We start from the raw sequence: 24,858 nt of genomic DNA on the forward strand, positions 1-24,858 counted from the left end.
TGCTCGTAACTGTCAATAAGACCAAAGACCAATTAAAGAAGTTTAATTCTAGGACATTAAGGAAGGTCAATGTATTCTGCTGTTTAGCAGTGGGAGAAAATCTGTAACTTAGGTAAGGAATTTTTTGTTCTTACTCGGAGTTAGTCTTCGGTAGACAAGCAAACAGTTTGTTTATGGATCTGATTTAGACATTCAAACATGCTTCAACACTTTCCATCTGTGATGGCAAACAAAAACACAAGCAGAATAAACATGTATACTGTGGAAAGACTTAGTGAACCCTTAAAAAGATACTGTACATGTTAAATGAAATGCAAATGTTGTTAACTGAGCACTCACCTCTATGTAATAATTAGTCATTATAAAGAACTTTTTGCCTTATTGAAAGAGAAAACACAGAATGTGTAGCATATGAAAAAGCGAACAAGGGGAAATTGGGGGTAATTATCTGAATTTTAAGAGACAAAGAACGAAATAGCCAAATACACAGGTGATTAGAACTGGGGACATGCCCAAAGATTATGCCAGAATTTCAGAGACAGAATTACTAAAAAAGGAATTAAATTAAAACAGTTCACATGACTTTAGGACCATGTATATTTCAAAATAGAAGTTTTACTGCAGTTTTCAAATATGCAGTTACAATTTTCTATATTTCTTGAAGATTAAAAAAGATGTATGCAGTGTAGGATATATCATGGAATATTTCTTAGGAATCCTCTCAAGGATTCTTGGAATCTTGGTCTTATTAAAAAAGACTTAAAACCAATGGATATTATTTCAGAATTGGGCATTGCACATTTAAGGCCTCAATTTTTGTCCGTGTTACAAATATATTTATAATTTATAATTTATAATTCAGGCGAGCAGTTGTGAAATTATGAACCAGAGGACAAATTGAAACTAAGTGGAAGTACACTTGAAGCTGTGAATAGCAGGTTACTTTCCACAAACATTTGTGGGAATGTAGAGTAGAAAAAGCTACCTAGAAATGTGGAAGCTGATACTTTAGCTTCTCTTAATAAACTGGTGGGCGAGATTCTTGGATCAATTAGCTACTAATATTCAACAAGGCAGATGGACCAAATGTTTTTTTTTTCTGGTTTGGAAGCAGCTAAATCCAGGCTTGGAAATTCTCAAGAGATTAAATGCTTCCAATTACATATACCTGTAGAATAAATTTAAAATCCATTTGGAAAATCACAATATAACTCTAAGACAGCAAAGGAAACCAATACACTATTGCTTCCTCTTGGTTTAAAATAGGCAAAATTGTATACTTTTCACACAGGGTAAAGTGGAAAATTATAGTATATAATCCAAAGTGAAAAGAGAAAATCTTACATTTATTCTAAAATCAGTTTATTCAATAAGTCGGACAAGGTTCAAAATCAATCCTATTTTAACAAATCTCCATGCATATTGGCACTGTAGTAGCACTCTCTGCTATAACAAAATATGTATGAGCAGTAATAAGGTTGTGATATACTGAGAACAAAAAAGCAAATGGTTTTCATGATAGGTTTCAGTGATCCATGAGAATGCAGTATTTGTTGCTCTAACAAGCTTGTTATTGTTGGGTTTAGGGTGTAGGTGCCCTTGGTAACCATTATATAGGACCTTCTTCACATCTCATTACTATGGAAGTAAACCTGGGAACATCAAATTTTTATTTCCTCAGTTCTGAACAGCTTTATTGACATACCTTCCAGGTTCAGTGGCAGCTGCATTGAGATCTGTTTTTCCTTTCCTTATGTCACTTTGGTCTTTGCATTTAGGATGAAGTCAACAATTTATGAGCATTCGTTTATGCATCAAATTAAATTGAATGGATTTCATTTAAATAGTTTAAACTCAGAATTGACTAAGGTGACCTTAAAAGTATTTTGTTCTTGAGATAAATACTTTTAATACGTCATTTTAACAGTTTCCTAACTGGTACTGAGTCATCTTTTTACAAAAAATCCATATTATCAATAAAGTTAAAAAACTAGATAACAGTCAAATAGTTTATTAGACCTTTATTAAAAGTATTGCACAAAAATCATATTTGCTTCTTGTATTCATAAAAGGTTTATTTTATTTTTCCGCAAAGGACCTATGAATCTTTTAGCTGTGCTGGCCCAATTGCTTAACCATCCATGAAACTATCCCCTGAAGCATTTCTCAGTCATAAAATAATAACATTCATAGGTAGCTCACACAATGGTAGAATAGCTTTTTCATTACTGGGCTCAATGGCTTTAAGAAATCTTAGTGGAGCCATGTCAAGAAAGAGTATGAAGCCTATATTATATATACTGTAATATCTTTCAGAATATAAACATAAATCCTGTACTAGGACTCAGAATGCCATTTATGAAATCTCACCACTAATTTTATACAATTTAAAATGTTATAAATGTATTTTTTTCTATATTAATTTTTATTAAGGACTGCATTCATTACCCATATTACTGTGGAAATCTTAATTTTTATAAATAAATGCATAGCAAAAACAAATTTTACTATATTAGATAGTGCATTCACTTTAATACTGGTTGTTTGAACATTCATGGTATATTGAATGATCATCCTAGGGTCTCATCCACACATTTCTTGACATATCCAATGAAATCAGCTTTTACAATGTCTGGAAATTGTGCTGAAGATATCAATAATTTCTGTGTAAAGAAGTGCATTTTTTCACTCCTTAATATATCTATTTTAGATCTACTTTGGGTCCTTGAACTCTATGCTAAGGATCTATTTTCCTCGCTAAGCATAAAGTAAGTTAAGAGGTTCAGTTTTCCTAGTAATATTTCGAATATGACTCCCTTTTAACCAGTAGTGTTGAAGACTAAAGCTATTTAGTTCCTTAACCCATCTATGTCATTCCACTTACACCTGGAAGTATTTTGGATATTTTTCTCCTTTAATTATTGTTTGGGTAATGTGATGACCAGAATTACATTTGATATAATTAAGGTCTAACTAGAACATTCATTGAACCTAGACTTGAAGAATCCAAACTTCTAAAATCCACACAGAGTTACATATTTAATATATTTTCACTACCTGCACACATTATTGTACATAAAAAAATTCATTTGGCTGGTGTCAGTCAGCAGGCAGCACAGTGACGCAGTGGTTTGCGCTGTTGTCTCGAAGCACTGAAGCCAAGGGTTCAGTTCCTGGAGTGTTAGCTGCCTGGAGCTTGGATGTGCTCCATTTGTTTGTGTGGGTTTCCTCCCACAGTCCAAAGAAATGTTTGTAGGTTAATTGGTTTCTGTAAAAATTGGCATGATTGGTGAAGCCAATAATGGTGTGAGTGTGTGCACGTTTGTGTCTGTGTCCTGTCCCCATGACCTTGTACTGGATACATGGATTAGAAAATGGATGGATGGTGTCAGTCAGGTCTTAAACCTATGCACCCTTTGCCGCTTATATAATATTTACAACACATTATTTTTGTGTCATCTGCTAAGTATGCCAGAATCAAGATCATTAGCATGTATTCTGAGGCTTTTCCCTTCATCATTAATTCCTTTTCCTGCTTACAATCCATTCACTACCTTCCATGTCCACACCTTTCAGCTGCAGAATTCAAAGTAATGTATGTAAATCTATCAAATGTCTTATTATATGTTGCTATGTTTTGTAATAATATTTATATATAATCATATATTTTTAAAATGTTATTATATATCACATATATATACTTTTTTATATCATATTATTATAATTATATTTTGAATTTTTGAGTTCTTGAAGCAGTTCCTCACAGGGAGCTCAGCTTTTTTTATTTAGATTTTTCTTGTACCCAATATTGTTTATGTAACTGAGGGAATCGCTTTTTCTAATTGAGGAACACAGATCCTCACTGAAGTTCCTTAAATAGGAGAAATATTATAAGTAGGGCATAAATTAACTTACTAATGAAATGTCATACTGTCAGTCTAGCCATGTCTGTGAAAATGTTCTAACAAGTAATTAATAATAAAAAGATCAGATATTGCTTAACTTAAATGTTTCTGTAATTAAGTAGTGCATCATTTTAACTACGATATACTGACATTTATAATCTAATTTTGAAAAAAGCAGAAAAATGGAGGGAACACACCAAAATAATATAAATTTAATTAGTTTTAATTTGAGAAAAGAATTTTTCAGTGATTCCAAAACAGTGCTGAGAAAATGTTTGTGAACCTCCTAGGTTAGTCTATTACTCTCCTGCAATTTAGACCTAAAAGTAATTAAATATTCACACCTCCCTGAGTAGCAATGATTTTACCTAAGAATTTCCTGTAAGTGGTATGTGTTTATTAGACTTTCACAACATGTTTTATGAATTGTCCTTTCTTCCTTATAGAACTGCTTCAGGATGGTTACATTTGAGGGTTTCATTGTATGAACAACTTGCTTCAGCTCCTAATCATTTCAATTAGGTTTAGTTCGTATACTTATTTCAAAATATGAAATTTCTTCCCTTTCAGTCACTTTATTGTAGATTATTTTATGTTTAGGATCATTATCTTGCTGCATGACCCTCTTTCAACTATAATAGTAGTACACAAGACTGCAGAATTAATACACCTGTCCCTTTTGGGCCCTTCAGTCAAGTAGAGAATTTCAAGCAAGATTTCAACCATGAAGACCAATTAGCTTTCAAAACAACTCGGGGATAAAGTTGTAGAAAGGTACAATTCACAAGAAGAATATAAACACATTTCAAACCCCCCCAAAATCCCTTCAGTACCTTAAAGAAAATCATTAAGATGAGGACACTGCCTAGATCAAGCTGTACTTCCAAACTGTGCAGCCAGTTAGTTTCATCCATGTCATCCCTACTGGTAAGCATGCTGGTGGTGCCATTATGTTATTGGGGTTGCAAGCAAATCTCATAGGAAAATGTGTTTCAGTCTCCTAAAGACCTTGAAGCAGGAAGAAATTTCACCTTTCAGCAAGACAATGACCCAAATCACGTGGTCAAACCTACACTGGAGTGAATGAGAAGGAGAAAATCAAATGGGGCTATAGTCATCTAACGTTGGATTACATGACATGGCAAGCTCCTTCTTGGAAATGCAAAACCACACTGTTCAACACATAAGTCAATACTTTGATGCCTGTGGGAAGGCATGAGACACAACATAGTGAACAAACTACTAAGTTTCAACATCTAAAAAAGTGATGGGATGCATTAGATGAGCAACATCTACTTATGGTACGACCACAATGTTGCTTTGCTTCAGAGTCGTTGAGATTAATCCTTGATTTGTCTGCTCCAATACCACTGGGACCTGGTTTTTCTCCATTTGGGTCTGCAGCTGCACCTGCACTGTGTTTTCCAATTGGGCCAGAGGTGACTGCACCTGTGCATTCTCTGTTTCATCATCAGTACAGCAGACTACAATGGTGCTAACTTCTCCATCTATTCCACCTGAGCTGCCTTCTGCACAAACAATGCAAGCTGTGCCACCATCTTTTCCTGTGATCCAGAGTAACTTCCAGCCAAGAACAAACAATGACATTGAATTATTTTTGAAAACTTTTAAACACTTGTTAGGCAGCAAGCCATCTGGATAACCCAAGGGTAAGGAAAGTCAGGCATTCGTGTCTATAGAAGTCTAGGACTGCATGGATTATTATTTCCTAAAGGAGGCTATTTTGTCCAGATATGAGATCTCTGCCAAGACTTATCAATGCTTTTGTGAAGTAACCCTGAATCTAGGGAAAACTTTTTAAAGGCTGTTTTCATGACTCACAGGCACCTGCATCTGATGGCTGCACCCCAATCTGCAACTGATGGAAAAAGTAATTGATCAGCTCATCATAAATGTTTCTATCAGTCCTTCCTGCAGTGATGAAGAGATGGATTGGTGGTCATCGCCATTTATTGTCAGGGAGGTCTGTCATTGGACAGATCTTTTGATTCAGAAACAGCAGAAAGAGAACTGATTATCTTTCACTCTACATAATTTTCCATACTCATCACAGACTGTGAGGACACCAGCTGGTGAGTCAAATTGTGCTTGGGTGATGAGGTCACATGCATCTTCCATCTCGGTTGCAGACATCTACTTATCATTTTATTGGTTCAATAATTATAAATCTTTCAAACTGTACAATAATAAATTTGCATCAGTTGTTATTTGTTTATGTCATGACCACAAACCAGCGGAGATCATCTCGGAAAAGAGCTAACCAGTACCAGCAGCGGGTTAATAATAACAAACGCCGCTGCATGTGTTAATCCATCAGCACACGCTCTACCGTGCAGCGAGCAGCACTATTTAAACCATCCTAACCCGCTTCCCACTGTTCGGTATTGAGTTAACTCCCTGAGAGCTCTACCTGGCGATTCCTTAGCCTTGTGTCACTCTGGATTTTGGACTACCCCTTTTGCCTTTTGACTTCGTGCCCCGCCTCTCGATTTGGATTGTTTGCCTCCGGTGTCCGTCTTGGATTTCAACCTACCTAACTCTCATTGACCGCGATCTTGCCCCTCGATTCGGATTGTTTGTTGCCGTGTCTACCGGCTACTCCTGCGGCTGCACAGGATCCATATCTCCTCATTAGTGTATCCTTACAGTTTACATTGTGGAAGAAAAGGACACAAGTGTGATAACTGTTTTAGAAAGAAAGTAAATCTAATTTTTGCCATAATGACCCTCAGGGAAATAATAGCCTGCTGATTTTTCTTGTAAAACTTAATGGAAAACCGCTGCAGGCCTTAGCAGATATTCGCAGCAGTTTGACTCTAGTTAAGCAGTCTTTGGTGGCTGATAAAACTTCTGATGGGGAGCTTAGTATTAGCTGTATCCATGGCGACAAAAAATACTATAGTGTTGTTATTATTTTAACTGTATAAAACATATTTAATGATGGTAGGAGCAGGGCAAAATCTATCCTATGATGTAGTACTAGGGATTGATTTACTAATTAAGATGTTAGTATGTCTACTATATTTCATACGCGCATCCTGTCAATGTCACCATGACACATACTGTAATTTCCTTTTGCGGATGAAGCCATTAATGGTGGTAAGCTTGACTGTTAGAGGAGGCAACTGTATCATGCCCCCATATACAGTGAGTGTATTGATGGATCAGTTTTTAAAGAAAAATTCCATTGCCACAGATTGAGAATGGGTCACCAGAATCAGAATAGTCTCAAAATCTACTTATACATCACCCCCATGCCAATAGGCTATTTGGAAGCACTGCCAGAAAAAAAATACTTTATTGGTGGCAACCAACAGACACAAGTGTCTGGAGTTTGCTAAAAGCCATTAGCACTTTGTTTGGAATTCAGTGCTGTGGTCAAATGAGACTAAAATGGAGGCCTTTGGTCACTTACAACAGTGATGCGTTTGGTGCCATAAGAAGGAATATGTATTTAGAAAAGAATACCATGCCTTACTATAAAATGTGGAGGTGGATCTTTAATTTTATGGAGTTGTTTTGCATCTACTAACCCTGAAGCCCTTGCTAAGTTCATCAGCATTATGAACTCTACCAACTACCAGGACATTTAAGCCAAAAGCTTGGTTGCCTGTACCAGGATACTTAAACATGGCCACTTAAATGAATATGTAATTTTTCTAACAAGATAACAGCACCAAGCAAACATGGAAATAATTATTGCACTTATTTTGGGGGGAAATTAATTTATAATTTGAGAAATGTTTAGGTTTGGTAGATTCCACAGATTCCAAAAAGTAAAATATACTGATGGAAAAAAGAAATAAAATACCTCCTCCTCCACACTCTGGCCCTCCTATCTGCGTGGAACAGGCTGACGAGTGACTTATCCGTGAAGAGGACCTGATGCCACTGCTGACGAATCTATTGCAGCTTCTATCTAGCCCAAGCTAGTAGGGTGTGACTTCTAGGTGGTGTGAGCAGAGGGCTTCTGACAGGTTGCCTTGCTGTAAGGCCAGCAGAATGGACCTCACTGTCCTGTCACTGATGCAGGCATTGTGTCTGCCAGCAGTTTCAGCAACAGTACGGGTGGCAGATCTAAAACAATCTCTCAGATGGACTGAGAGTGTCTGGTGTGGTCACTCGAGGGCGACCAGATCTCAGACGGTCATCTGTCCTGCTGGTCTTCTGATACTTTCTCTGCAATTGGGACACAGTGGAGCAGCATACTCCATAGTGTCTGGCAACACTGGCACATGACATGCCTGCCTGCAACATGCCAATGGCCCTCTCCCTTGCTTCTAGTGACATTCAAGGCATTATGGAATGCACAAAAAACTGACTGTGTGGCCTTTTTCTTGCAGTGACCTTAGCTTTGAATAAAGGCCTTTTTAAAGGTGATCTGATCAGGAATTGTTCCACCTGGACCTCGTTGGATAAAAAGTGCATCTAACGAGCTTTCGTTGCAGTGCCTCACTGCACAAGCTGTATTGCTAGTCAGAGCGCTTTAAACAACTTTTTGTGAAAGTACATAAGCTATAACTTTAGTATTCTCATTACAGAAAATGTTGCATTTCTCTTTTCAATCAGTATACATTCCACATTGGAAAATACAAAGTAGCTCATTTTTAATTTTTTGTTTATTAATTTTCACAGGAACAGTTTGAAAACCAATTACATTCCTAAATCAAGATATAAGCACAATCCCATTTGTGGTAAATCTTCATATGTAATTTCTGGTACCTTGAACCCCCAGTGTATGACCGTCCCTTGATTTTCACCTTGAGCCAGGCTTACTCTTTCCTCTTCCCCACTTTCTCTTACTCTAAGCACCTCTCCTCTTTGTGATGAGCCCATCACCTCTACCCCTGAAGAACAATAAAGTGGAGTGAGCCTGAAGCTGCTACTCCTGCATGTCATTCTGCACTTAATAACACAATTTGGCAAAAGGAAGAATTGCCGCAAGATTTTGGAAATATTTGGGAACTATGTTCCCACTAAGCTGTGCATATGCACAACCACACAGTGACTTTTAAGACCTAGTGCATAAAACAATCTACGCCTCATAGAAAATTATAAAGTAACAGCTTTATTTAGCTATAGATTAGTGCAGTACAGGGAGATTCCAGACTTTAATTAAAGAGAAGAAAAAATGAAGGCAAAAAGTGTACCACAACACTCGCCAATTATCGTAATATCATTATCACGTAAATCAACACTAATGAAATCAGCACAGCTGGTAGCCAACATGCATACAGTAGCTTTACTCTTATCATGCTATATGCAGTACATAACCACCCAGTAAAACAGGAGTAGTCATTATCAAGGTGCTCTTACACCTTGAAGAAGATGTTAATTGAGGCTACTGAGTGACAGTGAGCTTACAACAACAGGCATTTTTGTTTATATGGTTTGTGATGTGAGCATCTAGATATGAGCATCTGGGGTTTCAAACTCAATTCCTGGAGGTCTAGTATTTTCTGATTTTTGTTCCAGCTCAGCTCAGTTACATCCTTGGTCTAATTATTTAATTGCAAAATTGTAATACTCCTAACCATGCTCCATATTATTTATTTGGTTACTGTACCTTCAATGTAGGAAACATTTTGAGTAATGGGCAGTATAAGAACTTAAGAAAAATCCTATATGACTACTAAAGTCAGAACCAGGAGACACTACTGTAGGCCTTCCGGTAATTTAACTTGAGACCCCTGACATACTGTGGATGCTTGATTGATAAAAAAATGAGCTAAATGAGTGGTCTGCTTTTGATATAGAATCATTGCATTGTGCTATGCAAGATTATGTTTTTTTACAGTAGATATATGAAACAACACAACTCATCTGCAAGTCCCAAGAGGTTCTGAAGCAAACAAATGAGTCAGCAATTACATACATATGCCAGCAGTACACAGTGTTCAAATTTGTGGTTAACAACAAAAAAGAAACTAGGAGTTATACAGAATTTTCTGACATAATAAATTAGTTGGTGAACAGAGAAAAATTGACTGAGCTGTTACCACTTATTCACATCTGTGGCACTTTCTAAGCATCTAGTGTAGACTGTGAATGCAGTTTCAGTTTAATTAATCTCATCTATACGGAATTGTGGAAATGCCTCAAGGTCAACAATTTGGACCATCTCAAGAAGACAAAGTCTACTCAAGAAGCTGAACAAAGTTGATAATTCCAGGACAGACAGGAGATGTTATGAGGTACGTTACTGATTAATACGCCAACAATACAAAATGAAAGTTGTGGTCTAACAGGTATTACGGCATAACTAGTTCCTAGTAACACTTACTCTTCCACATCACATAAAGTTACATAATTGAAATGATTACATTAAATGAAAGTAGAGTACAAGTGAATCATACCTTCCTGTAATTACTTTCAGGTAATTTTTAGGATTGTCCAGCTTTAACACTACCCTCAAGTTGTTCACAGCATTGACTTGAGACACTCCACTTTGCTCAATATGTAAAGAAATTAGAGGGAACATTTGTTGGGAGTGAAAAAGATCACAATCAGGTAGCTGCCTGCAAAATAGCTACTGACATTTGGCATTCAGTGGCCAGGTCAGGCCTTGATTTAGACAAATTAGACAACTGCCTGGTGTCCCCTCAATGTGCAATGCAACTTAAGTTTTGTTCATCTACACATTCAAATATATGTGTGCCAAAATTTCCCTCTGGTGGCTCTTTCTGTTCCTGCTGTTAAAGTTTGTTGGCTATAAATTATGATATTATGATAGTTGTGAATGTAAGTATAGTGGGTTATTTCACTATTAATGTAGAAAATGACTCATCTTCTCCTTATGATGACAATATCAGACCGGTTTCAGCTGCTGCTACACTGAATGCTGTTCGTTTAATTTTGGAAAGTAGTAAATGTGATTATCTTTCTTTTTTATAACCTTCCATTACATCTAATGTGTAATGAAATATTACAAGTGACCTTTCACTTGTGTTGCATACTGTGATATAATGGTTTAAAATTAAAATCAAGTAGCAACTGGTAAAAGCACATATATCATGTTCTGAGAAAAGAAAGTGCAGTAAAGAATAGCAGGATAAGCAATCTCAAAACAGAGGTATGCCAAATCAAATCACTGCGATAAAGATCTTGCCTAGCCCCCCCAAAAAAAACTAGGGCTGGCCTTGTCTGTGGTCATAAAATGAGAAACATTTCCCAGGACATCAGTTTTGTACAAAAAATGTAATAATAAGTAAGGAAGCCTGAGCTCCAAAATATCTGTAAACAAAAGAAACATGACAGATGGTCTATTTTGATAGAATCTGCCAGACAAAGTCTAATGACTAAGTCTAAGTCAAAAAGAAACAAAAAGTTTATATACAGAAGGTCTTCAGGAAAATGAATTCCAAATTTGAACCTTACACAACTGGATGGAACAGGCCGTCTGTGATGAGGTGCTAAAACAGTTATTAAATCTTACTAAATATTCACATGTCCTGGCATTACCTTGTGGGACTTTCAAACATAACTTACTTGGAAAGTATTTTCATGTACATAAAGGACAACAAACTGTTTATTCTACTGCATGGGCGCTTTGTTCATGCTACAACGTGCTTCATTAAAATGATAGCAATAAATGATCTTTCAGTGGGTCCATTCTCTACCTTCTGAGAAGTAATTTTCCCTTTACACCTTACTCTTATGTTACCAAAATCTCTGATTACTTTATTACTATATAGTTTGCAACACATTTCTGTATCCACCAGTTTACAAAAAGCAAAAGAATGTAAATAGAAATAAAAAATGGCTAGTTTGCTATGTTTTATTTCTGTAGTTCATTCACTCAAGGTTCATACCAAAGTTACAAGAGACTGATAATAATACAAGGTGCACTTTGCACTATGGTTGCAATACTTCATTTTAACCAACAATGTACAGACACTGTCTTTCATATAGGTTCTGAGATTTGTATTACAAATTAATCTAGATTTATTTGAATATGTATCGGATATGCATTTGTTAGGTATTGATGTAGCTCATGGATAAAAACAATGGTAGAAGCCAATGCCAGGCCTCTGTGGTACCTAGAGAAGAAGCTGCTGCTCATTCCATCTCTTTCTGCAAGAGTGGCTCTGAAGATTTCACACATGGTACTATTTTCCTGTAGCAAATGTTCTAGTAAAAACAAACTCCTAGACACTATACTTGCAGTCTTCTTTAAAGATTTTAATAGAGCCCTCTGAGGTCAGCTCTCTACTGATTAACACAAGGCTGTGACAATTCCATACCTACAGAGAGGCTTCTCTTGGGTGAGAGAGAATGGACTTCATCTTTGCTGTGTTCCAAGTATTAAAGTGCAGTCCTTTCAGTTGTACTGTAATTGTGTCTCAGGCTCTAAAATAAAAGTTGCTTATTTTATTCTGACATGACACAATGTGCCCTAATAGTGCTCCAATATGTGCATTTCATTTAGCCATTGCTGGAACTGGCAAGACTAGAAAACTAGTGTTTATGCTTTCCCTCAACATAAAACAAATTGTTGGAATGTTTTGTATTAACAAAGATCCTTTTTAATGTCACATACTGTAGGAGTACCTTTAATATTGTAATCTGAAAGTACAACAAAGCTGAATTCAATTAAAACATCAATTAGAAATATGAGTACTCTTCTTTTATCGTTTTCAGTATTGATCATTTAGTACCAGTTAATGATGAAACAATTCAAATATCTTTTCTTTCATTCCAAGCTATGCATTTTATTCCATAACCTACAGGTTTTACAGAAACACATTAAAATAATAGTTTTGCTCCACCTGCTGCAAGACGCACTTCCTTCATTAGTCCCACCTTTCTTCTGAATTGTCTGCCTGACTGTCTTGAAACTTCATCCAGGTGTAGACTATTTTAATGCTGGTAGACCAAGCATTTTTTTATCCTAATAAGGGCAGAAGAAGTCTGTCAGACATATCAATGCCTGTCAATCTAGTTTTGAGTTCACTTGTTAGTGTATAGTGAATGAATATGTTTATTATTCTGCATGTTGGCATTGTTGTTGGTTATTTTAGAATGTTTTAGAAGTGTATGTTTACAAGGGCAGGGTATGAGGGCAAACCGATTGCAAGTATTTTTTTTCTTAGATGGAAATACTAAGTTACAACAGGAACACTGCTGTTCACTAAGCAATTACTGCTGGGGATCTCCATGTTTTTTTTCTCTAAATTGTACAATTGAGCAATAGTTTAAACCCCAGATTTCCAAAGTTGTTTTGGATAGTTAGAGGACAGTGTAAGAACCAGCTGAGTAGAATAAAGAAAAACAATGATTATGGTGGTGTAGCACAGATAAAACTTGATGTTGTAAAATCCTTGTTGTTATGAGGATTGTGCTAACCTCTACTGTCTCAACATGTTCATAGTTTCAACTTATTGTATTACAGTATTGCATATGGTTTAAAATCTGTGAAATTTCAATATGAAAGCTTTTCTCCCTCCAAACAAGCTTTTGTGTTAATATAAGAAATATTTTGCTTACTGATTATATAAGACATAAAATAAGGTTGTTTGTAGAGTGCTAATCACTACCTAACTCAACCTGAAAGCACACTTAAGTATACAACACTTTCAAGTGCCAGACTTGTTTCTGTTGATATACTAAAACTAGATCACTAAAGCACTTCAAAGAAAACAATGTTACCTTACTCTGTTCTAACATTGACTCAATGCCAGTCTCTAATTTTTATTTTTTCTTTCATTAAAGAGCATTATAATTGCCGTGGGAGTCAGGTTATTATGCTCTAAAATATGTATTCAGTCAAATAAATTTCTCCACATCAGAAACAAATTCTTCAGACAGCTTTTACCACCAAAGGGAATAATCATTGCTTCCAACAGAGCTTTGTCACCTTCCAATTTACTCTCCTCTGGGGGCCTGAATCCTTCCGAAAGCTCCTTTCCCTTCCCTCCCACTCCAGAATCCATGACCCTTTTCCCTCTCTCCCTTGTGAACATTTCCTATTCTCACTCCCACTCCCCTTCCAAATGATTTTAAATATGAAACTTCCTCCTGTTATAAGCCAGAGAAAAGTATCGCAGAGATAGAATAAAAGAATTATATCTCGTCTTGTTCTCATTCAAGGTCACTTCCAATACATATAACATGTTTACCAATACTTTTGCTTTGAACTGAATGCCAGATGAAGAAGAAAATAAGGAGGTTCAACCCTGATAATCTGCACAAAATTTCCTTGCCATATTTAAAAAAAATGTTTTTACTCTTACTTCCTGTTCAACAGTCAAATAACACAGCACTGGAAACCTAAAGATGTCGTGTTATTGGATTGCAGACTAATTCTATGATCTAATTATATGAAGAACCATTTGTCTTCATTCTGTCATTTATCAGCATTCTACAAAGTTCCTCTGTATAATTTTCATAAGATCAAAGAAGTTAAGAAAACCAACAGCTTCATACATATCCAAACCACAAACTTGAGTAAGTTTGATACAAACATGCCATAGGCACTATTTTTCAATATATTTACAAACTTGTTTATTCATATTCTTACATACAAATGATCCCATTTGGGAACACAGTGCTGTGGGTAGTTAGCCCTGCTACTTCACAGCTCTTGGATCCCAGTGTTCAGTTCTGTATGGGGAACATTATGTGGGATTGACACGCTCTCCCAATGCTTATCTGAATTATCTCCGGGTGCTTCAGTTTCTTCCCATCTTCCAAAGGTATGCTGTCTACGTTATTCAGGGTTTCAAAATTGTCTCAGCATGTATTGTAAGTGTGTGTGCCATGCGATGGATTAGTGTCCTCTCCAGAGTGAAGTCTCATCATCTCTTCTGTATTGGTTGGGTGAGGGTCTGGCTCATCACAAACCTCTACAGGATAAGGCTGCATCATTCCATTTTTCATAGTGGTCATTCAGTTTAATGGAAAATCATGGAATGGAAAGTTTTGTCGATTTGATATTCTGACATCCAAACCCAAAGAACTGCACCCCCTCTTTAAAGCATTATGGCGCACATCTTCTTTAAAATAAATTTGCACAATTGCAAATAAATTGCACTATCTGCATACAATGCATTATGTTAATCGCAGAAAATTACACTGAACAAATTTGAAGGAAAATATTTGCATATATTAGATAGCGCCAATATATTATAAAAAAATATCAGGTAAAGAAAACTTCTGCAAGTTATTTTTGTGGAGACTGTCTTTTAGGTCTTCTCTAGTGTTATTAAAACACTGATGTAGTTATGCCTGTATATTAAACTGTGCATTTGAAATAATGCATTGCAATTTATATAAGAGAAAAGAATTATGTTCTATTGTAAGGCTTCCAACAGGGTGATAAACATAGTAATACATACAATTGATTGTTTTCAGTAGAATTTCAATATTTTAGTAGATACGTCTAAAGTTAATCAGCTATAAAGAGCAAACTATTGAGTCGACAGCACATACTGCATGCATTTACAAGACAGTTATACCCATAATGTGAAATGTATCTTCACACTCTATCTCTTAATAAAACTTAGGACCCCTCAAGTGAAGTATGTACACTTTTACTTTCTAGAATACGTTATCTAGTAACCATGAATATAAAAGGATATTTGTCTGGGGGTTTATCTTCTGTTCAACATTCAAAAGTACTGGCCCAATCTATATTCTGAGTTTGTATACTGTATATATATCTGTAAGATGGAAAATGAATAACTGTATGAAGAAAAAAGAATCCTGGTAGCAATCCCCTTTTTTTATTCTTAATTGGTGGTTTCGCTTGGCTTCATTTGTATACATTTTGTAGTACATTAAAAGAATTCCAAAATTGTAATTTTCACTATTCACAAAATAAAATCATCTTCAAAATCCAGAAACATGAAAAAGAAACTGACTTCATACATTTTATACAGCTAAGCTAAAAAGGGAGAACACTGCATTCACTATAGCATTACCATATTTTTACTTATAATAACTAAGGTATCTGCTGAAGACATGCTCAGTGCTCCAAAAACAGAAAACCCAATCCACTATCAATACACTCCATTTTTCTTTCCAGTTAATAATTTTTGCTTCAAGCTGTTTTTTCTCCTCCCAATTCTTTTTGCAGACTGCAGCAGTACTTTTATTGGTATTCCATCCCAGAAATGTAATATTAAGTTAAATATAATTTCTATTGATTAAAAACTAAAAATACTTTTGAGTCTGTATCTTAAGTATTCTTATTAATCTAATATTTTTAACTTATTAGGTCAAATTGAAGTGCACGATGTGTCGTTTCTAGTTAGATATGCAAGGACTGAGCTACTGTCCAACACAAGTACTTGTACAGTACCATTCTTGTTGCTTCCCAATATCATTTCAACCTACTGTAATTACATATTGAAGACTAGTCTATTAATATTAACATAGGGAAAAAGGAAAAATGGAACGACACCATATGTATAATATTTTCTTATATAAAAGTAAACAGTCCATGGAGAAGGTACTGTAAGTGGAACGTTAAAGCTTCTATTATATTTTTTTGTGTCCACTAGAGGTCGCCTTATACCTCCTTTAATATATCAAATAATGCATTTTACATGCATTTTGGGTCATTTTTGATACTCTGAGCAGTTTTCTTAATCAAAACACGACGTCCTGCGTGGGTAATTATCTGGTAATTGGAGACTCCGAAAAGATTGACTTTTGTTTTTTTTTTAAATCGAAAATGAATTAATTGCTTCTTTTGATGAGTGCATGTTTAAACTGCACTTGCTCTCTGATGATTCACTGCCAACCGGCAATTACTCTCCCACTGAACCACTCCCTTCTGGTGAATGCAGATTTATTTTATATGCATTGTTAATAAACATTAATTTAAATTAATAAAATAAGTGAATGCCATTGGTAGAAAACCTGCAGGAGACACTGCCACAGAGACATTCTGCTCACCCCCCAACCCCCTTCTTTTCAGCGCTAAACTTATTATGCGGATAGGTCGTATTACCGCTGAGAAAATGGCTAAGCCCCACCCCAAAGAAAAGTGGGTGGAGGATCTTTGATTTTTCCGGGTGTTCACAGCTTTTACTGAATAATATCCAACAGCAGCAGACTTCCCTAGACAGTAGTCTGTCTGCGATCAGAGGGTGGATGAGACTTACATAAAGAATTTGGTGATTGCTGGTAACCGACACGGTTCTGATCTCGTTCAAACCTCTGCGAGGTAAGGGTGGTTGTATGCAGTGTACATTGGCACTTGAACAATCGAGTCTTTTAGCATACACTTCCAAATATTTAGGTCAAGGTTTTGAGCAAATGTAATCGCAATTAGATAACTAGTTTTGAAGAAACATGCGATAATGACAGTTGCCAGCACTGAAGCATAATATTTAAATAGAAAGCAACAAAATTAATTCGGTCCAAGTGTTCATGAAAACAAAAAGGTTCACTGATTCTTTTTTTATAAGGTGAAGTGTCACATCAAATCAAATAAATTTATTATTTTCATATTTTATAATAAATTCACTATTGTTAGTTAAATAGTTTACCGTGATTTTTGTGTATTATTTCAGATGCATAATATTTTAAAACATTTTCAGAGAACATATTTCAGGCTTTTGTTACTGTTAATTACGGGTTATATTAATCTTCTTTATTATGTTGCAAAATTTAAATTAACGAAAGGTGAGCATTTCAACGACGGTATGGATTAGCGTACTGTATCTGTTTATTTGGAATATTATGGTTACTTTTTTTAATTTCTTTTTAGAAAGTCATTTGGAAGGAAGAATGCCGGGAATCATAAGTAAAAATTATGATATGGAGTTTGACTCCTTACAGCCTTGCTTTTATCCGGATGAAGATGATTTTTATTTCTGTGGTCCTGACTCTGCTCCACCTGGGGAGGACATCTGGAAGAAATTCGAGTTGCTACCGACACCACCTCTCTCTCCGAGCAGAGCAGGGCTCCCTGGAGAGCTTGCCTCTGGATCCGGTGACTCGGGTTCGATGGGATTTGGTCCAGCAGACCCGCTGGACTGGGCTTCAGAGCTCCTTCTGCTTCCCGAAGACGACCTGTGGGGAGCATCAGAAGGAGACCTGTTTGGCTCAGCTTTGGAAAGCAACCTGAACTCGATTATTATCCAGGACTGTATGTGGAGTGGATTTTCTGCAAGGGAAAAGCTTGAACGGGTGGTGAACGAGAAGCTCGGGAAAGCGATTTCGGCTGTCGCTACTTGTGGAGTGAGTCACAGCACAGAAAACAAGGCAGCTGAATTGAACAGTTCGGTTTCGGAGTGCGTGGACCCTGCTGTGGTTTTCCCTTTCCCGGTCAATAAAAGCACCGGCAACAGACGTTCAAATGGAGTTAGTCCTTCCTCAGCTGGTAACATCAAGGACGACACCACGAGTGACTCTGGTAAGAGAAGTTGCGTCTTTTAAGAAGTCTTAATATTGTCTTAATATTTTATGGTTATCGAGCACACAGTGGCTGTCAGCAAAAGATTTGAATTTCTCGCCCACTCAACATGACCACTTTTTGCAATCGTGTACAGCTCATTTATTTTACACGAAAACAGTATTCTTTGTTTTTCAATGTTCAACTGTAATGTTCATTTGAACTGACGTGCAGGTTTACGCTTGTTATATATAATTAATTGCATAGAATGCAATTCACCGTCTATTGATTGTCATCTTTCCACATACAAGCAGTTACATCCAGCAGATGGCAGTAATAATTACGCCATTTTTCAATTGTTCTAAATTTAAATGACCTTAAGCCTAGTTGGCACATAGCACAAAAATATTAAGCTCAGGTTGTGTTCCGTCCAAGACGCAGTGCTTTGACAAAGGTGAAATTGTCAGAGGAGCCTAGGAAGAAATTAGAGGAATACTCCGAGGAGCCCAAAACTCAAAGACTCAGTCTCGTCAGGTTTTCCTTTAGCCTTTACTTTAAATGATTTAGTTCTATTGTCTGTTTGCTTAACGTATCAATAAAATGACGAGGATCCCAGTAACCATTACTCTATAATCCTGCAATACTTAAAATTAACAAAAGAACAGATATATCATTGAAAGTATTGTTTCAAGCAAAAATGATCATTTTAATTCATGCATAAAGCAGTGGTGATGAATAGTTAAACCAGCAAGTGACTTTTGTGAGAACTAGTAGAAAACTACACAGTGGTTACGCAGAAGCAACAGTTAATTGAAATGCCAACTTAATGCAAATGAACTGCCCTAATTAAGATGCTGCAATTATTTTTTTTCTTATTGTTGAAACAAGGTACCATGCTCTTTATGATTGCTATGGCTGAATGTGGCACACCACTCAGCCTAACAACTGTTAGGGTTTCTAACAATTTTTTATCTGATGTATACAAATTAAGGATAGGCACTATGGGGGTGTTGCATTTACTCAAGGGTTTCTGAGTTACAAGTCTGTTCACTAATTGGTACCACTTGTGCATGTGCATCCTCTTTTGTGCAATTTAAGAATCAAACAAAGTAAACGGTTAACTTGAGTAGGCTCTACTCTATAGTCTTTGAGTGGGAGATTTACTTCAAATGTGGTTCATGTGGTGTTAAGAAATCTTCTGCCAAGTTGCAGGTTTTGTAAGCCTGTAAAAACCCCTGCCAGTGTCGAAATGGGTTCTGTCTCTTTAAAGTCTGGGTTGACAGCTTTGAACAAGAACTGCCTCCCAACAGCTGTCTTTTTGGCTCTGCTCCAAAGTGCTGGCTTAAGAAGACCCACCAACTAAAGCTACACTGAGGTTTAGATAATATAATTCTGGCAATTATATAGATTTCCGGTGCTTTCAGATGAAGCGAAAGACATGTTTTTTTTTCTTTGTGGATTCTTTTTAAAAGAAACATGTAACAGTTTGTGGTTCACAGAGGAAAGTGGGAGTTTCCTTTGTTAGAAATTCCCTTCTGATTTTGATGTACCTATCTCCATGTAGTGTTTACATAAAAACATTTCTTTGCTTTTAACAGGCAAGCACACATTCACAGAACAGCTTCCTGTAGTTCCATTTGAAGTGCAATTTTATAATCTACAAAATAGAAAACTGTTGTCTTGGTTTATAAGGAGATCCATAATCCCCTAACCATTTTCACAGCCTCATTACAAATAACCTCTCGAATTAGATATACACATATGGTTGTATTTATCACAAATGTTTGGTTACTAGTTAAAAATGCCCATCTTAACAAGATTTTGAATTAGTAGAAATATGATTTAAAAAATTTGAAGGCTAGAATAGATTGCTTTTACTTGAAGGCTTGAATAGATTGCTTTTACAGTAAATGAAAGAGATCAAGGAGCATTATAATAAAAGCTCTAATACAGATTTATTTTACCTATGGTATTTCAGATAAATTTAAATCTTTGAGAATTTCCATAATTAAATATTTTAAATGCTTTCATGTTCTCTTATGGGTACCAAGGAGTGTTCACCTATCACATGTAATAATCCTTCCCCTAAGGGTATAAGAAAGTCAGTCAACCTTATGACTTGCTCTTTTCTTTTTTTTGTAGTAGTCCCTTCCTGTTCACATTGCAAAAGGTCATTCTTTCCAATTTCAAAGAATTCATTTTGTTCTTTGGTCACTCTAGATGACAATGAAGATGATGAGGACGATGAGGATGATGAAGAGGAGGAGGAGGAAGAAGAAGAAGAAGAGATTGACGTGGTTACAGTGGAAAAGAGACGATCCACCACCAACAGGCCAGTGACTACTCTAACCATCACTGTTAGACCCAAAACTAACAGCATCAGCGGCAGCAACGGTGCAGGCAGTGGTATCAGTTCTACAGGTGTGACAAAGCCTCAGCAAGAGGTGATCCTCAAACGATGTGCTCCAATCCACCAGCAGCACAACTATGCAGCCCCCTCTCCATACACAGATACAGAGGAAGTACCCGTGCCACCGAAGAAAATAAAGAACGATGTAGGTCGGCCTTCCAAGAACATAATACCCCAGAGATCCAAAAGCACGAGCCCCCGAAATTCAGATTCAGAAGACAGTGAGCGGAGGCGAAACCACAATATTCTCGAGAGGCAGCGGCGCAATGACCTGCGGTCGAGTTTTCTCACGCTACGGGACCACGTGCCAGAGCTCATCAAAAACGACAAAGCTGCTAAAGTGGTTATTTTGAAAAAAGCCACAGAATACGTACACTCCCTTGAAGCAGACGAACAGAGGCTTCAGTTGGAGAAAGAGAGACTTCAGATTAGACGCCAGCAGTTGCTCAGAAGGTTAGAGCATGCAAGGACTCGCTAAACTTCATCCATCAAGACTTTCTGCCACTTTTGCACATGTTTTGACGTTAAGAATGTCAGGTTTACTTTCAATCCAGTCACATCATATATATACGGATGGAACATTGTTTTAACTTGGCCATATTGCCTAAGATCAAAGACAGTTCTATAATTGAATGGACAATGAAATAGCATCTGCAGGCCTCTACTTAATTTCTTTTAAGGACAATGATGCCAACCTTTGGCCATATTTAAGGCATTTCATAAACTTATTTTTCATTCCTCTTACTGGTGCTCAAATATGAAAGGGTATGTTTCAAGGTGAACCTTAAACCTGTGTACCCTGCTTTTGTAAATATTTACACAATCTGCCTTTTTTGTACAACATTTTTAGTTTTTTTTATGTCAATGCTGCCAATACTAGACTGGAAGTTTATATTCCTTAAAAGTACTGTAATACCTCAATGTTTGAGGATCAGAAAACTTTGTAATATAACAAATATATTGTTACTCTGTTATGTACTGTACTAATTCTTACACACCTGTATACTTTAGTGTGATGCTGATACATAACTAAATTTGATACTTATATTTTCGTATGAAAATGAGTTGTGACTTGTAAGTAGATATTACTTTATCCCTTGGTTTTTGGACTAAATTTTTTTGTACAGAAATTCTCTATAAGCATTTACCTAGCCTTTTTTTCTTCTTGTTTATGTTTGTTACTGTTGGGTGCATAGAACTGGGTAAATGGAAAAGGTCTTTGTTCTGTTGTATATTTAGTGCTGCAACTCATAGCACTTTGAAATACCTCATGTTTACGAAAATAAATAGAAAATTAAAGATGTCTAGTTTTCTTTTTAATTTATTCTTCCGGGAGTATCTTATATCAGTAATCCTATTTGAAATATGAACATTTTCTGGAAAAAGTATGTATAAACTTTGTGGCTTTTTAGATTTCTCATTCTTTGAGAGAACTTAAATTACTTATATTTAAATACACTATAAATAAAATCTGGGCCCTCAAAATATAGCCTTGAGGTTTTTAAAACATGTTTATGAAATGAAGTTTAGTCAAACTGACATGTACTGTATGTTTGGTATTTACGAATGACCATTCAGATGGCATAATATTCTTCATATGATCTGCAAACACTACTCCATTGTATTTGATTTTTGGATGTCTTTATTACTCTAATATTACCTTATCACACCATTTTAGTGGGATTTATTCTCCCTGGAAAACAGCAAAATTAAAACTTTCTGGATGGTGGTGGCAACTGAGGAATTCATTTCACAAATTATAGATTTTAATGTTTGCTTATTATTGTTTAGGAAAAGTGGCCCTCGGGACACTTTCAAAATGAAAAGTTGATTTGATTATCCTCCAATCTCTCATTAATTCCCATCAAATCACAATTCCATTTCTCTGGAAGTAATCATGATGATGGAGTTTAGATCCTTTAGAACCAGCATAGAAGTGTCTAAATTTAAAACAACCAAATTGTTCTCTGAAATGCAGTTCCATCCAAAAGTACTGTAACACTCAAGGAATTTCCACTCACGAGATATGAGTGATAAATAGTTTTATTTTAATTTTAGGCATACATATTGGAACAAAAACCTACTGTGTGATAAACCCTGCAATTTCATGTGATCCTTAGTATGTGGGAACATTCACTTAGAATACATTTCAGACTTTACAACATTATGCCTAGAGGAGATAAACTTGGCCAGACTTATCATTTTCCATTTTCTCCAGATTTACTCCTTGTATGCAAGGAGTTTGAGTTATGATTCATAATGAAGCACTTCCCATTAAGTAAAGAAATGTTGTCTTCTATATTTGTGGACAAAGATGTTTCTATAAATGTTACATTAATATGCTGTAAACATGTTAGCCAGTTTTAGAGGTGGCATTACCTCTACCACACTCAAGATGGGAAGGTCCAGTCCTTTTCTTTCTCCCCACTTAAGCCTTCACAAAAGTGATGAAATATAAATATAATCTTGAAATAACCATCTGTGTCATCTGTCCATAAAACATTGTTCCAAAACCCATATTGCATCTTTGTAATTGTAATTTTTCCACTTGTTTGTACTAAAGGTTTAAAGGCGGTGTTGACTTCTTTCACATAATTCTTCTGAGCCATTCTTCCAAAAACAGGATTTTGATAATGTGAGCTGTGAACTCTAGGTTGTTGTGTTGTGATTTCACAGACAGTTATTTTGGGGCTTTCCTTCATTGTTCTGAATTGTTCCATCATCAACTGCAGATGTTTTTCTTGTCCAAACCAAAGTCTTATCTGACAGGCTATTACTGTATATCTGAGATATCTGTGCTGTATTCCAAATGGCTTTCAGACTTTCCTGCTTTTTTTACCAAATGACTTTAGTTTTCATTTTACTACAGACTCCAAACATTGAAGGCAAAGCTTACAGGTTGATAGGATCTTCACAGTGGAGTGCCTATTTAGACACCTGACCAACAAGATACATCTGTCAGCTAACACTACTTTTGCTCCTTCAAACTAAAGAGGTTTAACACTATCAATTTGTTTAAGTATGAAATGTTTCACCAACTGAAATATTCAGATAGGATGTACTGTAGGCTTATCTTAGTATCTGCTAAAACTGGTATTCATTTAAGATTCTAGAAATCATTTTTTTTCAAAAACAGAACATACATCCATTTTCAATAACCACCTAATGCAATGCAGGGTCACAGTGAACCAGAACTAGCAGAAAATAAACAGATACATGCTGAACAGAACATCCATCCAATTCACGGTCATTTACCACCAGACATACAAGGCACAAGTTTGAGATGTCAATTAACCTAGAAAATATGTCATTGGATTATGGGAAGAAATAGGAGCCCTTGGCAAAAAGCATGTAACCATAATACTCCACACAAGACACCTCAACAACAACCATGTAGTGTTAAGCATATATTGACATCATATATTTAATTTGTTTACAGCAGATTTGAGTGTTGATATCTTTCAATACCAACAGTATTTTTTATCTTCAGAAAACATTTGTTGATTTTTTCCTTTAAAGAAAACAAATACAAAGGAAATAAACTTTACAATAATGGGATTAAGGGGTTCAAAAGCAAAATATTAGTTGTCATAAAATACTGATGCAACTTTCATATAGCTAAATAAATAATTCTCGATCTACTTTCTCCTGTGTACAGAAATGCAGTGTATTCATAGGAAAGTGAATTATGAGAGGGAATAAGATTACCACCTTCAGCTGCAAGTCAGCTTATAATGAAGCCCTGCAGGTTGTAGATGAAACAAAGACTACTGTATGGAACTTAGCATTGTCAGCTAGTGTTGAATATCTAGTAATATTCACTTATCACTTCAACTCTTTGAACAGAGTTACATCATTTTTTACTTCCAAGGAAAAACAAAAGAGCTCAAAGGATCAACTTAAATAGTCAGTCTTTAGTGAAGTTTTCCTTTGAGTATTTGTGTTTTGCTAACTAGCATCAAAACTTTCCAGTTTGAGCCTGGAATTTTCTCTTTGAGTAATGTGTTTTTTGAAAGAGATGTAGAATTCAGCCCTGGCCAAATTAATACATTTTCAAAATGTATTAATATTTTTTTAATTGATAAAAAGAAATGTTGCTTTTACTCATATCAACATAGAACTGCTTAATCATTATTATGAAGTTGAGATGTTTCCACTTTTATCAAAGCATATAGTTT

General features: G+C 35.9%; 1 protein-coding gene across 1 annotated transcript; it reads left to right on the plus strand.

Annotated features, from left to right (window-relative positions):
- The first annotated feature begins 16,983 nt into the window (after positions 1-16,983).
- Positions 16,984-21,983, plus strand: mycn (MYCN proto-oncogene, bHLH transcription factor). Its single transcript, XM_088908993.1, has 3 exons — positions 16,984-17,097; positions 17,644-18,291; positions 20,491-21,983. Exons 2-3 carry the CDS (start codon positions 17,664-17,666, stop codon positions 21,156-21,158), a joined length of 1,296 nt encoding a protein of 431 aa, XP_088765119.1. The 5' UTR covers positions 16,984-17,097; positions 17,644-17,663; the 3' UTR covers positions 21,159-21,983.
- Positions 21,984-24,858: the final 2,875 nt, after the last annotated feature.

The sequence above is a fragment of the Atractosteus spatula genome, chromosome 2 (assembly GCF_055471065.1).
Source record: "Atractosteus spatula isolate fAtrSpa1 chromosome 2, fAtrSpa1.hap1, whole genome shotgun sequence".
Taxonomy (NCBI): Eukaryota; Metazoa; Chordata; class Actinopteri; order Semionotiformes; family Lepisosteidae; genus Atractosteus; species Atractosteus spatula.